The 19,864-nt window shown below is 39.5% G+C and overlaps 1 protein-coding gene across 1 annotated transcript in view; it reads left to right on the top strand.

Annotated features, from left to right (window-relative positions):
- Nucleotides 1-19,864, top strand: part of LOC126198844 (probable Rho GTPase-activating protein CG5521) — a 310,437-nt gene that overhangs the window by 91,194 nt on the left and 199,379 nt on the right. The window contains exons 10-15 of the mRNA XM_049935431.1: nucleotides 1,695-1,866; nucleotides 9,714-9,803; nucleotides 9,914-10,015; nucleotides 10,260-10,420; nucleotides 10,914-11,025; nucleotides 15,078-15,200. Coding sequence (XP_049791388.1) covers nucleotides 1,695-1,866; nucleotides 9,714-9,803; nucleotides 9,914-10,015; nucleotides 10,260-10,420; nucleotides 10,914-11,025; nucleotides 15,078-15,200 — 760 coding nt within the window. The remainder of the gene's footprint in view (nucleotides 1-1,694; nucleotides 1,867-9,713; nucleotides 9,804-9,913; nucleotides 10,016-10,259; nucleotides 10,421-10,913; nucleotides 11,026-15,077; nucleotides 15,201-19,864) is intronic.

Genomic DNA, 19,864 nt, shown 5'->3' with positions numbered 1-19,864 from the left:
TTTCTTCAAACAAAATATTCATAAAACTGTATATTAACTTCATAAAGCACCCAGACTGTTGTTTTGACAGTGTGAAATTTTAACAGCAGAATGTGTCAAGGTGAAATGATGTTGATCTTTTGTGTGTTAAGATCTCGATTGCACATAGCTTTATTATTCCAAAATTTATTGTACAGTCACTTTCTGTCATTGACAGACAACCTTCTGTTGTTCGTTGAAATCAGGTGTGGTCAAGTCATAACCATCATAAATCATCATGGCGTAAGCCAGCCTCTCTGTTTAACTTGAAAACAAAATTTTGTAAAGAAGAAAATGACAAAACTGAATAAACAAGTATAGAATTGCTTGTTGGTTGTTTTGCCATGTGCTACACTATGAAATTACGATATGCTATATCTACTTTTGTTTTTCAGTGAAATGGATAGGTTGGCTTGTGCCATGATGATTTATGGTGGTTATGAGTAGTAGCGCATCTTATTATCATTTCAAAGTACGCATAAAGTTGGTGTGCTAACAACTGAAACTGGCTGGGTACTTTTGGGGTAAGACATCTGTGTGAAATTGTGGGTTTTGAGCTTGATTTGGGCAATATTAGGAAAATATTTATATTTCAACATGGAATTTCCATTGCTTCAACTGGATTAAGAGATGATGCTCCATTGTGGTCTGTGACACAATGACGCTGGGACTGCATGCCCCACTACATATTACTGCCTTGTCACAACCGGCTGTTGAAATGTACATCTGTTGTTTACAGTTATTAGTTCAAGCTGCCACTGTAGTTACTGAGCTGGCATCATTTATAAGCCACAATTAAATTAGTCTTGGAACTTTTGGGATGAATGGTGTACAGTTCAGCAAGTATTCCCTGGGATTAGTGGAAATAAAAGTGCTTGCCATAACAAAACATGCTCATCCTTTGAAGTTGAAAGGTAACATTCAAAAAATAATGGTAGAGATAGACATGATTTGAAACAAGTGCAGTAAATTGCATTAAAATATAAGGAAAAAAGTTTACTAACCCATGAAACTGCAGCAGAAGGGAAATACTGATAAACTTGTAGCAACAGAGTATGATAGTGAGTCTTTACTGTTACTGATAGAATGGTTTTTTGCCGGGTGTTAATGGTAATTCAGGTTCTCTACGTCTACCTCTTCATCTACATCTACAACCGCATCCACATTTACATCTACTTTTCTTATGTATGGAAGTGAAAGTGAGACTGGAAAGGGGGGGGGGATGTACTGTGAGTGAAAGATGGAAAAATGACCCCTTGCCACTACTGGAAAGCACCAGATTCAAAATATTTTATTCATTTGTGTACATACTTCAGAGTGTGCCTTACCAAGAGTGCTTTTGTTTACAAATAGTGTCACTTGTCAAATATGATTACTTCATGGCTCATTATTATGAGAACAAGAAATAAACTAATAATTACAGAAATCTAAATAAAAGCCCTATGATGAAGAAACTCATAAGTTGAGACTGGGCTCACAGTTGTGTAGAAAAGTGTATTTACACCATAGTCTGAAATTTAGTATGTGAATAATTTCTAAGAAATCAAACTTTGATATTAATTTTGTTGCTAGTTGTCAGCCAAAGACTTCTTATTTCTTGTACAGATGTTTATTTCATTTTATACATTGAAGAAATTTTATTTTGCACTGCATTTTCTTTATTTTATTTTTTTCAGTGAAGATCCAAACTCAGCAGCCATTAACTTGGTGCGTGAAGTGCTGTATAGTACACGTGAAAACGTTAACTTTGTGCATGAAGTCTACAGACAAGCATTTCTGCTCAATTTCACTCATTCACCTGCTATACGCAAGGCCATAGCTGTCTATAAGGACTGGATTCAAATGAATGTAAGTAGTTTGTTTCATATTAATCCAGGAAAGTTTTTCTCAGTGCTTTTTCCCATATTTTTCCATTCCCTTCTTCTCTGCCTCCTCCTACATTTTTAACAGATTTTGATTCTTCATTAAAAAATTTGTATTGATTGATGATTTTGTGGATGATAACGTGGTTGTGATTTATTTTTGTGTTTTGGGGAAGGCTTGATCGATATTATTGTACATGTTCCCTGTTGGCTTGACAAAATATTGCACTTTTGTGTTCTTACTATAGTACTGAGTGTCACATTGCCATCTTGCACACATGACCGCTATCTCCAACAGCTGTGGCCAGAATTATGGCCATAGCATCCAGTGATAACAGACATATACATGAGATATAGAGTGCTGCATGGTGCAGTGTTTGACTCTTTATGGCTCAGCTACTTTATTGGTGCCTGGGCCACATCTACCTGGCCCCGTATGACTCGGTCATGTACATGTTCCATAGATGGATGTTCTCTCCCCCTTTTATTTATTTATTTCTTCTCTCTCTCTCTCTCTCTCTCTCTCTCTCTCTCTGTCCTTTCCTTTAACTTCATACAGAACATGGAAAATAGACTGATATTTCAGTACAATCACAGGAAAAGATAACTCATTTCGAAACAGAAGATTTATTCTGTCTGTCATTAATAGGAAGCTATGTACCTATTAAATAAGTACTATGCCTAAAATGTGGGAGACAATTGTTTTTGTAAACAAAATGTACCAAGAACATTATATATTTACAGCTGTAACTTGTCACACTTTCACTTGTTTGAAAGAGAAGAAAATTTACAGATACTTTTGATCAGCATTAGATTACTGACACTTTTTGAATTTAATTGGCTCCGGTGATTTGTTAATAACATACCAGTTGTACAAAAGCACCATTTGCTAGTTGCACTTGTTACTGGGATACATAAAATATCTCTTGCATCTGTAGCTGAGCCTGATTGATCCTTTTCATATCTACTCCACCATATTAAGATGCCATCATTATCGAGGTGCATTAAAATATACACATGCACTTCATCTGCTGTGACAGAGTTGTAATTCTTCTACTTCTTGAATAGTCTCTCTCTCTCTCTCTCTCTCTCTCTCTCTCTCTCTCTCTCTCTCTCTCTCTTGCTCTCTCTCTCTCTCTCTCTCTCTCTCTCTCTCTCTCTCTCTCTCTTGCTCTCTCTCTTGCTCTCTCTCTCTCTCTCTCTCTCTCTCTCTCTCTGGCTGGTTATGACACTGCACTTGAAGGTTCTATTTAATAAACAAAAGAGAGGGGAGTAAAGCAGAACTGATGTGGAAATCATGAAAGTGTGCCAGAAAAAAAAAAAAAAAAAAATGGAAAATCCAGAATGAAACGTAACAATATTATGAACAGGAACGTTGCTACTGACCATGTAGTGGAGATGCCGAGTCACAGATAGGCACAACAAAAAGACTGTCACAAATAAAGTTTTCAACCTTTAAGGCCATGGTCAGCAATAGGCTATACACACACACACACACACGACTGCAGTCTCAGGCACCTGAAACTGCACAGTGAGCTGCAGCACCAGTGCAAGATGGGAGTGGTGACTGGGTGGGGTAAGGCAGCGGCTGAGGTGGGGAGGGGGTGGGATAGTATGGTAGGGGTGGCAGACAGTGAAATGCTACAGGTTAGAGGAGGGCAAGGGGAGGGGAAGGGGGGGGGGAGAATAGTGGAAAAGAAGTGAAAAGACTGGGTGTGATGGTGGAATAACGGCTGTGTGGTACTGTAATGGGAACAGGGAAGGGGATGGATGGCACGGATAGTGACTAACGAAGGTTGATGCTTGCCAAACATACATCCTTCACTTCAATGACTGCTTCACAGACTGTGCCATGTGGATCCTTCCCACCAGTACCAGCTTTTCTGTATTGCACAGGTGGGAACTGTCACTGCAATACATTCTACGTTTCTGTAACCATCATGGCCTCAACATTAGTTACTCACAGCCCCTTCTATGTTCCCATTCGAGCACTACAAAGCTGTCATTCCACCATCACACCCAGTCTTTTTACTTCTCTCCTTTACCACTATCCCCCACCCCCACCCCTCTCCGCCTCTCCCCTGCCCTCCTCTAACGTGCAGTACTTCACTGTCTGCCACGCTTACCATACTATCCTTCCCCCTCCCCACCCCAGCCGCCTCCTTCCCCCACCCAGTCACCACTCCCATCATGCACTGGTGTTGCTGCTCACAGTGTGGTTTCCGTTGCCTGAGACTGCAGTCGTGTGTGAGTTACATTTGCATGTGTGTGTGTGTGTGTGTGTGTGTGTGTGTGTGTGTGTGTGTGTGTGATCTATTGTTGACGAAGGCCTTACTGGCTAAAGCTTTATTTGTGATAGTTTTTTTTGTTGTGCCTATCTGCGACTCAGCATCTCTGCTATATGGTGAGTAGCATTTCTCATTTTCTTAATATTGTTACATTCCATCCTGGATTTTTCACTGTTTGATTTTTGCCTGATGACTTTTCTTCGATCCGAACCCAGTACTGTTTTCCTTTGTTGTATTTTCTTATGCATCACTATACTCAACGTCCGTCCTTTCTCTTCTTTCTTGTGTTTCTCTTGTCACCTTACAAATCACACTGCACACTCTACTGATGAGCCACACTGTATCAGCCATCTTGGCAAGCACAACACATAGCTACAAGATGATACTGATTGTTGGTGCAGCACCCAATATCCCACATTACTCCCACCGATGTAATTAATCCTATACTTTCAAATTGATCACTCTCCCTGGGTCGCTCTCCTGTATTTTCGTGTCTTATTTCCCACACCTTTCTGGTGCCACATGATTTTATATCTCATCGTATGAACCCCTCCCGACCCCTTACTCTCCGTTCTATTCCAGTTCGCAACCACTAATTCCACCTCATCTGGTCACATATCCCGTCCCCCTTCTTCACATTTATCCACACTCAGACCTTCTCCCACAGTAATATATATTTATAATTACTTATTCTTTACTTTGATCCTTGTGACTTCACACCAATTTTAGTGAGTTTTCACCTTACGCTATCATCGACTCCCTCAGATTTCATATTGTTCTCCCCTTTTGCATCCATTTCACCCTTTTCATAAATTTTCACACATATTTGGGTGTATCTTGTGAAATTTTTTTGGTCATAATTCTTCATTATTTATGAAATTTGTCGCATTTTTTCCACCACCGTGGATCCTTGCTTCTTCCATCTGTGTCAATACAGAAAAGTTTCCTTATTCCTAGCCAGATCCTAGTCACACATGGTGTTACTGCATTGTTTCTTGGCTCATGGAATCCCCCTAAGTGGCTTTACCATCAAATTACCCATCTCTGGCTGTCACCCCTCCTTCCAAATTTGACCTCCACTTGTTCAGATTCCGCAAATCCTTAGCCCTCACCAACATTGTCCTGCAAAACCATATCAACCAAGCCCAAATCTCCTTGCAGTACTTTCTCCCCATTTGCAAAATTCTCCTGTTAATCAGTCCCAAATTCCTGGAACCCATAACACATATTGAAACTCTTGCCCTGCAGGAACTTGAGCAACACACACAACACCACCTCAGAAAGCTGTTTGTCCTGCTCAAGACCTATTCCTGCCTTGGAGTACCACTGCCCTCCACCTCTACAACAACCTCCAAACCTCTCCTGTGTGCCACCTCTTAGCTGAAAAACGCTGTCCCACAGGCCTACTACACTTACCCACCCTCCAAAACTCACTCCCACCACCACACAGAATCCAGAACCTCAACAGACCCATAACACAGTCATAAACCTTTCCTCCAAAAGCCTTAGCTCCACAGAAATATAAGTCCTTTCCAAAGGCCTCACCTTTTGCCCCACTCCCAAATTCAGTCATGAAGGACTTGTTAGAGACCTTCTATCCCTCTCCTGGTTCCTACAGTGGAATCACTTTTTTGCCACCAACCCTACTAATCAGACTCAGTTCACTCCTCCATCCAACTGTGATACACCCTCACTGCCCCCAAATCACCCCCTTGTAACTTTCCAGAATTTCTCAACCTCAAACCTTGCGTCACCATCATTCCTCAAATCCCTCAACGTGCAAACTAACCTTACTTCTGCAAAAGGAACTTCAGTCCACCATCTAAAACCTGATCCCGACCTGTGGACAAAGACTCCACCACTGTTGTTTTGAACCACAAGGATCACCTGGCAGAAGGACTCCACCAGCTGTCAGATACTTCCACCTACAAATATTGTCACAGTGACCCCATTCCAGAAATCCTGCAGGATCTCCAGTCACTGCTCAAATCCTTAGGCCTGTCCCAGAACCTCTCCCTGGAGCCCACCTCTCTGCTCACCCCTACCACTTCCTGCACTCCTATCTTCTATCTTCTACATGCTTCCTAAAGTTCATAAACCCAACCACCCATGACAATCCATTGTGGCCGGTTACTGTGCCGTCACTGAGAGAATCTCTGCTGTCGTAGACCAACACCTTCACCCTACCGCCCGGAACCTACACTCCTATATAAAAGATACCAGTCATTTCCTCCACCGAGTCTCCACAGTTCCTGTCCCTTTACCACACTGTGCCCTGCTCGTCACTATTGATGCCATCTCCCTTTACACTAATATTCCTAATGCCCATGGCCTTCCCGGTATTGAACATTACCTTTCCCGACGCCTGTCAGATTCCAAACCAACAACCTACATTCTAGTTGCCATGACCAACTGTATCCTCACCCACAATTACCTCTCCTTTGAAGGCATTGCCTACAAACAGATCCAGGGTACGGCTGTGGGTGCCTGCATGGCGCCATCCTGTGCCGACCTATTCATGGGCCATCTAGAGGAGTACTTCCTAAAAACCCAGAATCCTAAACCCCTCACATGGTTCAGATTCATTGATGACATCTTTGCAATCTGGGCCGGGGCTGAGGACACCCCATCCACATTCCTCCAGAACCTCAACAACTTCTCCTCCATTTGCTTCACCTGTTGCTACTCAACTCAATAAGTCACCTTCCTAGATGTTGACCTCCACCTCAAATATGGCTATATCAGTACCTCGTCCGTGTAAGACCTACTAACCACCAGCAATACCTCCACTTTGACAGCTGCCACTCGTTCCATACTGAGAAGTCCCTTCCATACAGTCTAGCCAGTGATGAGTGGTCACTTTGAAAATATACCAGGGGTCCCACTGAAGCCTTCACAGACTATAATTATCCTCCCAACCTTGTACAAAAACAAATCTCCCATGCCTTACCTTTCCAGTCTCCCACCACTTCCCAAGTTCCCACCGCCCACTATCCTACATCCTACATTCCTGTAACCCACCTGGCTTCAACCCTCGTTAGTCACTGTCCTCGCCCATCCAGCCCCTTTCCTGTTCCCATTCCAGCACTACGCAGCGATCATTTCACCATCACATCCTGTCTTTTTACTTCTCTCCTTTTCCGCTATTTCCCCCCTGCCCTCCTCTAAAATGCAGCACTTCATTGTCCGCCACCCCTACAATACTATCCCTCCCCCTCCCCACCTCAGCCTCCTCCTTACCCCCCCCACCCAGTCACCACTCCCATCATGCACTGGTGCTGCTGCTTGCAGTGTGGTTTCAGTTGCCTGAGACTGCAGTCGTGTGTGTGAGTTGCATTTGTGTGTGTGTGTATCATCTATTGCTGACGAAGGCCTTACTGCCCAAAAGCTTTATTTGTGACTGTCTTTTTGTTGTGCCTATCTGCGACTCAGCATGGTGAGTAGCAACTTTCCTTTTCATAGTATTGTTGCACCTAGATGAATTAATTCTTGGCAAAGTTCTTTGAAAACTTCACCAGAAGCAGCATCAAAAGGTTTCATATCTTTAGCACACAGCTTTACAACAATTCCACATGTATGTAAATTGACATACATGTACGTGTACGTACTACTGTGGTGTGCTTGAATTGCTGGCGCTTGAAGCATTTCAAAGGACTGGCATAGAAGACCATATCATAAGCTTGTTGAACATAACTTGAATTTGTTCCAGAATACTGTCAACACCACTTACTAAAATCTAAATTTGCAGGTCTTTCACTAATATGTGTTACACAACAGTATGACGTACAAAATCCATGGGTCAGCTGAATATGAGTATTTCTTATTTTTATTTATTTAACATTAACCGAATTTTCTCTTGGTGCTTGGCAGAACATGATAATAATGTTAAAAACAAAAACTGTTCATGATCTGCAAAATTATATTTCTTTGGTCACTTTCAGCTTACCAGACCATCTGCAGGTGACAACTGAATATCGCAGAAATAGATTCCCCTGATGTACAATGTACACAAGTGTTATTTGTACAGAAGATACAAAAATGAGTGTGTTTTCCTACGTATCCTGTGTATCTTCTGTACAAACAATTTCTGTTTACATCAGATATCATGTTTATCTTTGTTTATGACACTCAGTTATCACATGAAGATGGCCTGTGAAACTGAAAACTGGTTTGGATAAATAGAAAACCTACTCACAAAGTGGTGGCAGGGGAACACACACACACACACACACACACACACACACACACACACACAGACACACACACACTGAAGGATTTAACATTTACAGTCTTTCAGAGTTCTTCTGACAGAAGAGTTGAAGGGGAAGGAAGAGGGGTGAAGGAATTTCGACTGGAGAGGTTTAAAGGGAGAGGTACAGTTCAGGAAAGTCACCCAGAACCCTGGGTCAGGGTAGATTCACAGAACGGGATGAGAAGGAAAGATTGATTGTTGGGGACTGCACCGGACAAGATTTGAAAACCTGAGAGCTTCAAGGTCTTGCATATTACCCTGTCTTCCACCTTGGAGCTCCCAGGTTTTCAAATCTCATCCAGCGCAGTCCCCAACAATCAGTCTTCCCTTCTCATCCGGTCTGGTAAGTCTCCTCTGACCTGGGTGACTTTCCTGAAGTGTACCCCTCTCCCTAAACCTCTCAAGTCATTTTCTTTCACCCCTATTCCTTCCACTTCAACTCTTTAGCCAGAAGAAGGAGCCACTGGCTCAAAACTTGTAAACGTTGAATCCTTTTGTGTGTGATTTCCCCTGCTGCCGCTTGATGAGTAGATTTTCTTACCCATCCATTTACGTTATATTATCAATAATTGATTATTTTTGTTGTCATATGAAAGCTGGTTTGTGATCAGATAAATATACTTTTGCAGAACATCATGAAGTGTTGTTTTTAATATTTTTATTTATTTATTCAAGGTCCTGTGTGTGTTATAAATCAATTCTATGCTATTTCAGAGTACAGCAAATATACATATTACATTTGTGATAGTTTGTTTCCTAAATTTCAGTGGAGATGTTATTTAAGAATACTTTTGTATTTACTTAACAAATGTTTCATTGCATACTTTGTAAGTATATATGACTCCATTGGTGCAAGCTGCCATGTAGGTCTGCTGTGGAACATTGGATTTTCCATTTACCTTATGAAGAATTATGTCTATATATAAATTTGGACCACTGTTCATATTTGACATATATTTAAGTTGTGAACAAAGGTATGAAAATAAAATTGTGTTGGAGGTGTAAAAACAGTTTATCAATTAAGTTTCCAACCAGTACTTTCATCCTTTTGAGGAGCATAAGAATAGTTTGCCAACATATGTTGTCATTTGCTATTGTTTTACTGTGGGAAAAGTTCAGCAACTGCAAAGATCTGTTAAGAATTGTTATGGTTTGGTAACTTTATCTTTTAACTTCAGTGTGAAAAGAGCAATAAAGTTCTGCAGTCTGTAACAAAACATTATGATAGTGGCTGTGTTTATCAAGTAAAAAATCACTTTTAATTTTGTTAAAAGGATTTCTTCCATTTTGTAGGTCCCAGAACTCCCTTGTTTTATGCTGGAGCCACTTGAGAGCCACGTAAAAAACAGTGGACCACCATCCAATGAATTTAGTTCCTTAGAGGTACTGTAATCCAAGGGCAAAACTTATACAGTTTTAGCTTGTTTGTTTCTGGTTTCTACTTAAAAATGCTATTGTTCGTAAACGATACATATTCTTAACTTCTTCTACAGAGCACAGAAAGTCCTGAATCGTACAGAGTGACTCGCCTAAGGAATGATTCATACCTTGGAGCCATTCACAAGGAGAATTTGTTGGTACGGGCTGGTTTACAGGTATGCTTCCATTTTTATAAACATGCTTTGTAATTAATAGGTTTACAGCTTAAAGAAACTATTCTGTCATTATTTGCTTTATCATATGCCAGGAAAGCATTGCTTTTCTTCTATTGATGTTACTTGAGTTCTGCATTTAAGTTAGGTGTTAAGCTTTCTATAAAGAGTGGTATTTTGATTTTTATGCATAATTATTTAACCAGCTTGTAAGATGTGATATATGAACGGCTTATTGTTTTTGCAGAATTTGCTACAGTTATTCATTACACATGCAGCAAATGTGTTTACGTTGGAGCTGAGTCCTGATTATCCACTCCTTTTGGAGGAACAAGTGGATACATGTAAGCGTGTCCTCAATATATACCGGTACATGGTGATGCACACCCGTATGGAAGCTCGTACTTGGTAAGTTAGTTGCTGTGCCTCTTTTGTCTTACATGTCTCAAATTTCTCACAGCATCAACACTACTGAAATCTTCTAAATATACCGTGCATTGATGTTAACGTAGTGTGGTCAGCCTTCCTTTAAACTGAGTCACTTAAGTAATATACTCAGATTTTAGCCACAGCAACAAGATCAGTGGGCCTGGAATAGGCCATTATGCTTTCTTTTTTTATACTACTGTTTTAGCTTTATTTTCTGTGTAAGGAGGGATTGATTACAGACTGATTTACCCTCTTTAAAAATCGTAATCATAATCATCATCATCATCATTATTTTTATTCAACAGTTGAAAGGGATGCATATAATTTTAGAGTTAACACAAAACCAGTTTGCACTATATTGTACTGCATAAAATGTGGAAAAAAATTGTAATTGTGTAATATCATTTCTTATTTTTGTGTTCATTTTACTTTGTAAAACTGTGTTGTATGTTTTGTATTTGCTACATTTCAGGGAACAGTTACTGGTGGTTCTCCTGCAAATCACATCACTCATTTTAAGCAAAACACCCCCAATACACAAGGAAGAGACCCTTGGAGGAAAGCTAGCCCCAGCAATTTTTCAGGTGATTATGAAAAGACATTATTTTGTAATATACAGCGAGATTTCAATTTATCACCATTTTACTTAAATGAAATGCAAATATTACCTGGTTCTCAGCTTGTCATAATTTCTTTACTAACTAACTGAATAAAAGACAAGACAAATATTTTTATTTTTATTAATCATTTTCATTTTGTATAAATAGATGCATCAGAGTGAATGGGGAAAAAACTGCCCCCCCCCTCCAACCCCTCTTTTTTTAGAATAAATTTACACTTGCCACTAAAGTCAGTGTGCACACAACAAAAACTGCTACACTTATCTTGTTATGTTTATTTAGTAGAGATATAGTGTTAATAGCAACGAAATAGCAACTGAGGAAAAATATTGGTAATACAGTTGTTGTAGATTACACTATATTGTAAAATGAACCAGATGTACAGGCTTTATCACAAGTGTCCTTCAAAAAGGTATTTAATAGTGTGTGTGTTACCTGTGGAATATCTGGAAACAATGGATATACCAAAGCTTCAGACAGTCAGTCGGAATGGAATGTCATGCAGGAAGTTGCCAATAACTGGACACTTTTTTTTTTTTTCTCCATACCATAGTTTGCAGTATGCAATCCTACATGTGGCAGAACCTGTTAAAATTTTCATTACATCTGACACAGCATCCCCACAGACATTGAATTGTGTGGTGTGTTTGCTTCATTGACATATCTCAGTTTTTGTATTATTATAAGTGATTGTTTGTGAACTTTGTCATTGTAACTATCCTGAACTTGATTTTAACATCTTATGCTATTTTGTGCTTACCTAATCTGTCTTTAGCAGTTTAGTTGCAACAATGTCCACAGCTGTGATAAACTACTTGAAAGAAATAAATTGTCTGCATTGGCTCTTCATTTCCATTTTATTTTTGTTTTGTGTACTTTGATGACATGGCTGTGTAGACCTTTTCCAGCAAAAGCCCATTATCTACCCATGTTTTGTGTTACAGTCACAGAATTTCATGGGCAATCCTTGGTAGGTGGGTTTGAGAGCTGTAGCACTGAACTGTGCTCTCACACAGTGGTAGATGGCTTCACTGTGTGTTACTGTTTGTACTGAACTGAATGTCTTGGCTACACCTTTCAAGTCCAGTCAGCCATGAATTGCCCTTGAAATTCTGTGACTTTAACCCAAAAAATTGGTAGTTAATGGGTTTTTTGTTTGAAAATGGCTACACAGCTTTAACATTGAAGTACACAACAAAAAATAAAATGAAAATGGAAAAATAGTCAATGCAGGAAACTTATTTCTTTCAACAAAGTTTAAATTAAGTTTTTAATATTCATTTAAGATTTCAAAATAATTAGTTTGTAATGTACATATGTATTCCATTGTTTGTAACTTTTTTTTCAGTGAGATGTATCTTTTAGTTAAGCATTTGTTTCATACTACCGACATGTATAACATTATCCCTCTATAGTCATCAGTGGATAAGGGTAAATGTGTTACTGATCCACTGTATACCGTATTTACTTGAATCTAAGCCGCACTTTTCTTCCGGTTTTTGTAATCCAAAAAACCGCCTGCGGCTTAGAATCGAGTGCAAAGTAAGCGGAAGTTCTGAAAAATGTTGGTAGGTGTCGCCACAACTAACTTCTGCCGTCAAATATATGTAGCGCAACACATGTATGCTTTGCAAGCCCAAAGATAAATATTGGCACCAAAACCTCTGCGTCAGTAAATAAATTGAAAGAAAAGGTAGAAGAATGTAAACATTATGCCATGTATTCTTTCGTGTTTGCTGCTATCTCATTTAAATCCTGTCTGCCTAATAAACTTTGAAACTAGACCAAGACAACAGCAAACGCGGATGAATACACATATCATGCCATGTTTATATTTGTATTATTCTTATGCTGAATAGTGATACAGTCAGAAATGAAGCACAGCAACTGACTAAATTTTTAAATCTAAGGTGACTCTAATTTCTGTGCTGAATGTAATGTACTAAAGAGGCGTCTGCAAAGATTTTCAAACGGAGAAAATTTTTCGCTAAACTCTCGTTCAGAACATATATCATACGCAACTATTATTTGGTTCTTGTTGATCATTATCAGAGAAAGCAGCAGTGTAAGTAACAACAAATAGCAGTCTCTTGCCATTGTTTCGCTAATGAGATAATTCCTCTTTTTTTTTTAATTGTAAGCGGCGGTAGCGCGCACTAAGCAAGCCACGCCGCGAGCGGCGACAGGCCGTAAACACTCATTATCAGAATGCGACAAACAATGCATGACACAGTACAATAAAGCATTTTTGGCTAGAGTGACGTAAACACCTATAACAATGAGAACGGCACTTATCAGATCAAAGCAAAATAAGCAATCGATTCAAACCAGACGAAGCACGTGAAAAAGGAAGGGTACCCATATAAATACGGACGGAGAGCCTGACACATAGCAATGGCTGTTTGGTAAAGCTTAACTGTTAAGTTTATGACTTGAACCAAACTACTGTAGCTGTATCTTCATCCATTCAACCTCAATTGTGTTTCACATTACAATGAACCAACTTTGTTTTGATTTGGACGGGCGGTCTAAAACTTTTCTCTCACCTTGAATTTCGAGTGTCAAATTTCAGGAGCGGCTTAGATTTGGGTAAATTTTTTTCCCTTTATTTTGAGTCTCATTTTTCAGGTGCGGCTTAGATTCGAGTGCGGCTTACATTCGAGTAAATACGGTAATTGGCGAGTGTACAATTTAACATTCAGTTTTGATTTTGGTAGCTTCGGGGGCCCTATGTTGGTTAGTGTATGCATAAGGTTTGGAAGCTACCAAAAAATACTAGGACATAGCTTCAGAACTGTTTTTAGATATACACAGTTCTGGCCGAGGTGTCCAACAGTTAAATCCTTTTCTGAAAATTATGTCTGATGACTATCTCTTTCAAGTGTTTTATATTTATGGTTACATTTAAAGAATATTTCATATTTCAGTTTCACATTGTGTGTTGATGTCTTTATATTGAGTTGTTATGTTCAAGTGTTTCTGTGGGCATAAGTGTAGTCTCTGAAAGCTTTTTGATTTTACAAATAGATGGTTAATGCTCATTGACATGTCACAATTTACTTCAGAATAAAGCAAGTTGAAAATGTTTGAATTATTCAAGGAACCAACCAAGATCTGAACTGTGCATAAAGCTGTTGGTTAAAAAGTACTCCTCTCCTTCGTACACAGCCCTCCGTTCTATCCAACTCGCCTCCCTTTAACCCCCCCCCCCTTCCACACCTTAGCCTTTACCCCCTCCCTCCATCTTCCCAGACACATCAGAATAGTTCTGAAAGACAGGTTGTGAACCAGCAGCTAAATTCAATCACATTATGCTGAGCAATAAGCTCCAGCACTAAGCGGTTTTGTTGACCCTTGGCACCAATTTGGAGGTGACTATTAGTCCAGACAGGTACTTGATGGGTGGCTTTATCTCATAGAATTATTTATAGTTAGTTTCCTCTTGTTGTTGTACTCTTATATCCATATTGTTGAGTAAATTATTTGTTTCCATGTTAAGTGCTCCATTTTAGATTAGAACATTTTAGTGATAGAAACTCAAATTTCATTTGAGTATGACAGTTTTGTCAGCTTCTTGTACATCAACATTTTGATGTGAAATTTCATTTTGCAACTATAGTAGTTGTATTTATAAGGCAAGTATACTAAATTTTACAAAAATGCAGCATATAGAAGCAGCTCTCTAATGTTCAGTTTTTCAGCTGTGATCAAACCTAATGTATGTTTGGAGACATTTTTCAAAGTTTACTGACAGAGAACTTAATATTACATCAAGTAGTTCTTGTAGTTTAGTATCTAATCTGTGTCTTTGTTACATTGTATTATAAAAATTGATTTTATTCTGAAATAGTTATATTTAGTTCTTGTTGAACATCTTTGAATTAATATTGTAATTTCGAAGTTGTTTGTTATGGATAAATTTCATAGTTGAATTGTGAATAAAAGAAACTTTCAGCATTCCTCTAAAATATAAGTTTGTCATGTTACAACTTCTGAAATGCAGTTTTTATTTACAGACACTAATAGTGACATGGATAAAAGCCAATTTAAATGTGGTTATCTCTGCTGATTTGTGGGACCAGTTCTTAGCAGTTTTGTCATCCCTTACACAATGGGAAGAACTCATTCGTGAATGGGCAGTAAGTAAAGAACTCATTTTTAGGCTATTTAGGCTAGCCGATGTTTGTTAATGGACAATATCCAGCCACTATCATTTCACTTAGCTTCAGAATAACACAGATCAGTTGGGGAAGTGTAGCTAATGGTTCGAAGGGAGACATCAAGTGTGTGGGATGGAGGACATCAGATGCTCGGGATAGGAAGCCGGTGAGTATGTGCAGCACATGATGACGATGATGAAGGAATTGGTTGGGAGATCTGACAGGACAGAGGAAAGGGAGACTATTGGGTAGAGGATGTGTATGCAATGGATTCAGGGGAGGCTGAGGCTATGAGGATTACAGGATTGCAAGGATAAGTCCCGTCTGCATAATTAAGAAAAGTTGGGGGGAAGGATCCAGATGGCGTGGATTATGAGGATCCATATGACACGGATTATGAAGCAGCCATCAAAGTTGAGCATTTTGTGCTCAAGAGCTATTCTGCCACTGGGTTGTCACTCTATCCTTGCCCACAGTTCGGCAGTGGCCATTCCATCTCATGAGCAGCTGGTTAGTGGTCATGCCCATATAAAATGGTGTGCAGAAATTGCAGCAGAGCTGATATATGAGATGGTTGCTTTCACAGGTGGCCCTGGCTCTGATGGTGTAGGATAAGCCTGTGACAGCACTAGAGTAAGATGTGTTGGGTGGTTTATTCTATCCCATAAGAGGCAGAGGCAGCTGTAAAAGCAGCCATGTCATATACCATCTCTACTGCAGTTTCTGCATAGCATTTTATGTAGGCGTTATCATCAACCAGCTGTCACCTGAATGAATAGTGACCACTAAACTGGCAAAGAGCAAAGTTGACTATCTAGTAGTGGAGAACACTGATGAGAAAAACGTGCTAGACTTCAGTAGCTGCTTCACAGCCCATGACATCTGCATCCTATGCCACAGCACCAGCTTTTCTGAACCATGTAGAAGGCAGTTACTCTTGTAACACATTCTTTGTTCTCATAATCCTCGTGGACTCAATCTTCATTAACCCACTACACTCACCTATCTCGGTCAATGGAGACCAAAAATGGTTGACAGGAGGAAAGAATTTGTGTAGTTGCAAATCTTTTTACAATGATGATGGGGGGGGGGGGGGGGGGGGACCAATGGTAGGATGCAGGGCATTTGGAGATCACTTTTTTAAGTTTATCTCGAATATCTTGAAAACAGTGGCTTCTACCAAAAAAGTTTCCCAGAACAAAATTAAACTTCATTAAATTTCCTACAGAAAAGATCCTATTCCTTTTTTCTGTGGGACTAATAGTTTCTGCATTGCAGGGTATGCAGAAATTGCACATTATTAAAAATTGTGTTTGAATTGTACAAAATTAATGTTTGTTGTTAAACAAAGTGGGTTAAGAACAAATTTACACTTACGTACCAGATCTACAAGTAGTAGAACTGCGGGAGTGGGAAGTGGGATGGGGAGCAGAAGTGGGATGGGGAGCAGAAGTGGGATGGGGAGCAGGAGTGGGATGGGGAGCAGATACAAGAGGGAAGGCAGGTCACCTGATTGTGGTCATCAATGTCTCTCCCTTGTAGGTCTGTGAGCTCAGGTGCATGGGTTTATATAGTAGAGTGAGTTTCAGTGTATTAAGTGAACATTTATTTGTAGTTTTTAAGTGAGATTTTAATGTAAAATATGTCTTTATAAACAGTGAATGAGAAGTGCTTAATTTGTAAGTTTGATGTTGTTAGTGATCTTCGTTGTGTTGATGGGAAAGGGATTGGATTGTTGCCAACTGTTACTGACAGCATTTATAAAGCTGTGTAACTATGTTGTAGTCATTTGGTGGTGAATTAACGAATGACCAGAAAGTTACTGCACTTCTCTCACCATTAATTGTGTTGTTGGTACACTGCATAAATCCCTTGAATTCAGTAATTGCTGGCACTTGTAGAGTGGGCTGCACTTAGTAGAGCCACTCACCACACTTCCACAGTTCACCTTGCAATGTAGTTGTAAATATGTCTGATGGAATAGTACTGATCAGTGATTGTGTTCAAATCTAGAAAAGTAATCTGCTGTATGCATTACTTATGTTGAAATTCTGAAATTCTTTAGCACTTATGTGACCTACTTCTGTCACAGAGGGAACTAATTTAAACCTCTAGGCCACTTCAGATGTTGGGTGAGCTGAGACAAGGGTGATGAATTTGGTGCCCACCACGCTGTGAAAAGTATTCCAGCTGCTGATAGTGGATACAATGAAATCAACATTGTTGTATACATTTTGCCAGCATGTTACATTCATCTACATCTACGTGGTTACTCTGCAATTCACACTCAAGTGCCTGGCAGAAGATTCATCGAACCATTTTCATACTACTTCTCTACCATTCCACTCTCAAATGGTGCGTGGGAAAAAGGGACACGTAAATCTTTCCTTTTGAGCTCTGATTTCTGTTATTTTATTATGATGGTCATTTCTCCCTACGTAGGTGGGTGTCAACAAAATATTTTCACATTCAGAAGGGAAAGTTGGTGATTGAAATTTCGTAAATAGATCTCGCCGCGAAGAAAACCGCCTTTGTTTCAGTGACTGCCACCCCACTCACATATCGTATCAGTGACACTCTCACCCCTATTGCGCGATAACATGAAACAAGCAGCCCTTCTTTGCACTTTTTCGATGTCCTCCGTCAATCTTACCTGTAAAAAATCCCATACCGCGCAGCAGTATTCCAGCAGAGGACTGACAGGTGTAATGTAGCTGTCTCTTTAGTGGGTTTGTTGCATCTTCTAAGTGTTCTGCCAACAAAGTGCAGTCTTTGTTTTGCCTTCCCCACAATATTACCTATGTGGTCTTTCCAATTTAAGTTGCTCGTAATTGTAATTTCTAGGTATTTAGTTGAATTGATGGCCCTTAGATTAGTGTGATTTATCATATACCCAAAATTTATCGGATTTCTTGTGGATGACCTCGCATTTTTCTCTGTTTAGTGCTAATTGCCACTTTTTGCACCATACAAAAATTCTCTCTAGATCATTTTGTAATTGTAATTGATCACCTGATGATTTTACTAGATGATAAATTACAGCGTCATCTGCAAACAATCTAAGGGGGCTGCTCAGATTATCACCTAGATCATTTATATCAATCGGGAACAGTGGAGGGCATATGACACTACCATGCGGAACGCCAGATATCACTTCTGTTCTGCTCGATGATTTACCATCTGTCACTACAAACTGTGACCTCTCTGAGAGAAAATCATGAATCGAGTCACACAACTGAGACGATACACCAAATGCATGCCATTTGATTAATAGTCGCTTGTGTGGAACAGCATCAAAAGCCTTCTGGAAATCTAGGTATATGGAATCGATCTGAGATCCCTTGTCGACAGCACTCATTACTTCATGGGAATAAAGAGCTAGCTGTGTTTCACAAGAACGATATTTTCTGAATCTGTGTTGGTTATGTATCAATAAGTCATTTTCTTCAAGGTGATTCATAGTGTTAAGAGTACAGTATATGCTCCAAAATCCTACTGCAAATTGAGGTTATTTATATGGGTCTGTAATTCAATGGGTTACTCCTATTTCCTTTCTTGAATATTGGTGTGACCTGTGCTACTTTCCAGTCTTTAGAAGCAGACCTTTCGTCAAGTGAGTGGTTGTGTATGATTGCTAAGAAAGGCGCTATTATGTCTGCATATTCTGAAAGGATCCTGATTGATTATCGTCTTGGCCGGAAGACTTGCCTTTCTTAAGTGATTTTAGTTGTTTCGCAACACCTAAGATATCCACTTTTACATCACTCATGCTAACAGCTGTTCTGGTTTCGAATTCTGGAATATATACTTTGTCTTCTTTCATGAAGGAATTATGGAAAACTGTATTTAGTAACTCTGCTTTAGTCTCACCATCATTGGTAACATTTCCATTGCTATCGCGCAGTGCCCGTATTGACTGTTTTTTTGCCACAGGTGTACTTTACAAATGACCAGAATCTCTTTGGATTTTCTACCATATTTTGAGACAATATTTCACTGTGGAAACTATTAAAAGCATCTCGCATTGATGTCCGCACTAAATTTCAAGCTTCTGTGAAACTTAGCCAGCTTGGAGATTTTGCATTCTTCTGAATTTGGCATGCTTTTTTCGTTGCTTCTGCAACAGTGTTCTGATGTGTTTTGTGTACCATAGTGGATCAGTCCCGTCATTTGGGAAAGGCTCTTCATGTGGTAGACAGTTGTCAGTTTCAGCTGTGGAAATTTTTTATATAATAGCTCACTTTTAGCAGCTGCAAATAAATATTCACATAATAAGCTGCAAATAGCTCCTCTATATAAACACAAGCTCAGTGCTTTTTTTCCACTCATTTAAAAGAAAAGCAGTAAATGCTGGAGAAGTATGGCATGTCCGTAAACTGAAAGCACATGATAGGGGAAGTTGACTTCACCAGAAGAGTGCTACAACTGCCTTACAAGATGACTAAGAATCAATTTCCCCTCTAGCAGCATAAAACATTGTGCAGAGATTTACATAGAAGCTGTTAATAAACTAATCTTGCATTAGTGTTATAATTCCACTTAGCAACTGATATGTGTTCAGTGTAGTGTTAACACACTATGTGAAAAATAAACACCTCCTTGGGCATGTCTGCTCGCTCTGTCACCAGTGAGTCATAAGACCT

The sequence above is a fragment of the Schistocerca nitens genome, chromosome 1 (assembly GCF_023898315.1).
Source record: "Schistocerca nitens isolate TAMUIC-IGC-003100 chromosome 1, iqSchNite1.1, whole genome shotgun sequence".
NCBI classification, from domain to species: domain Eukaryota; kingdom Metazoa; phylum Arthropoda; class Insecta; order Orthoptera; family Acrididae; genus Schistocerca; species Schistocerca nitens.
This window is presented reverse-complemented; position numbering and strand designations above follow the sequence as displayed.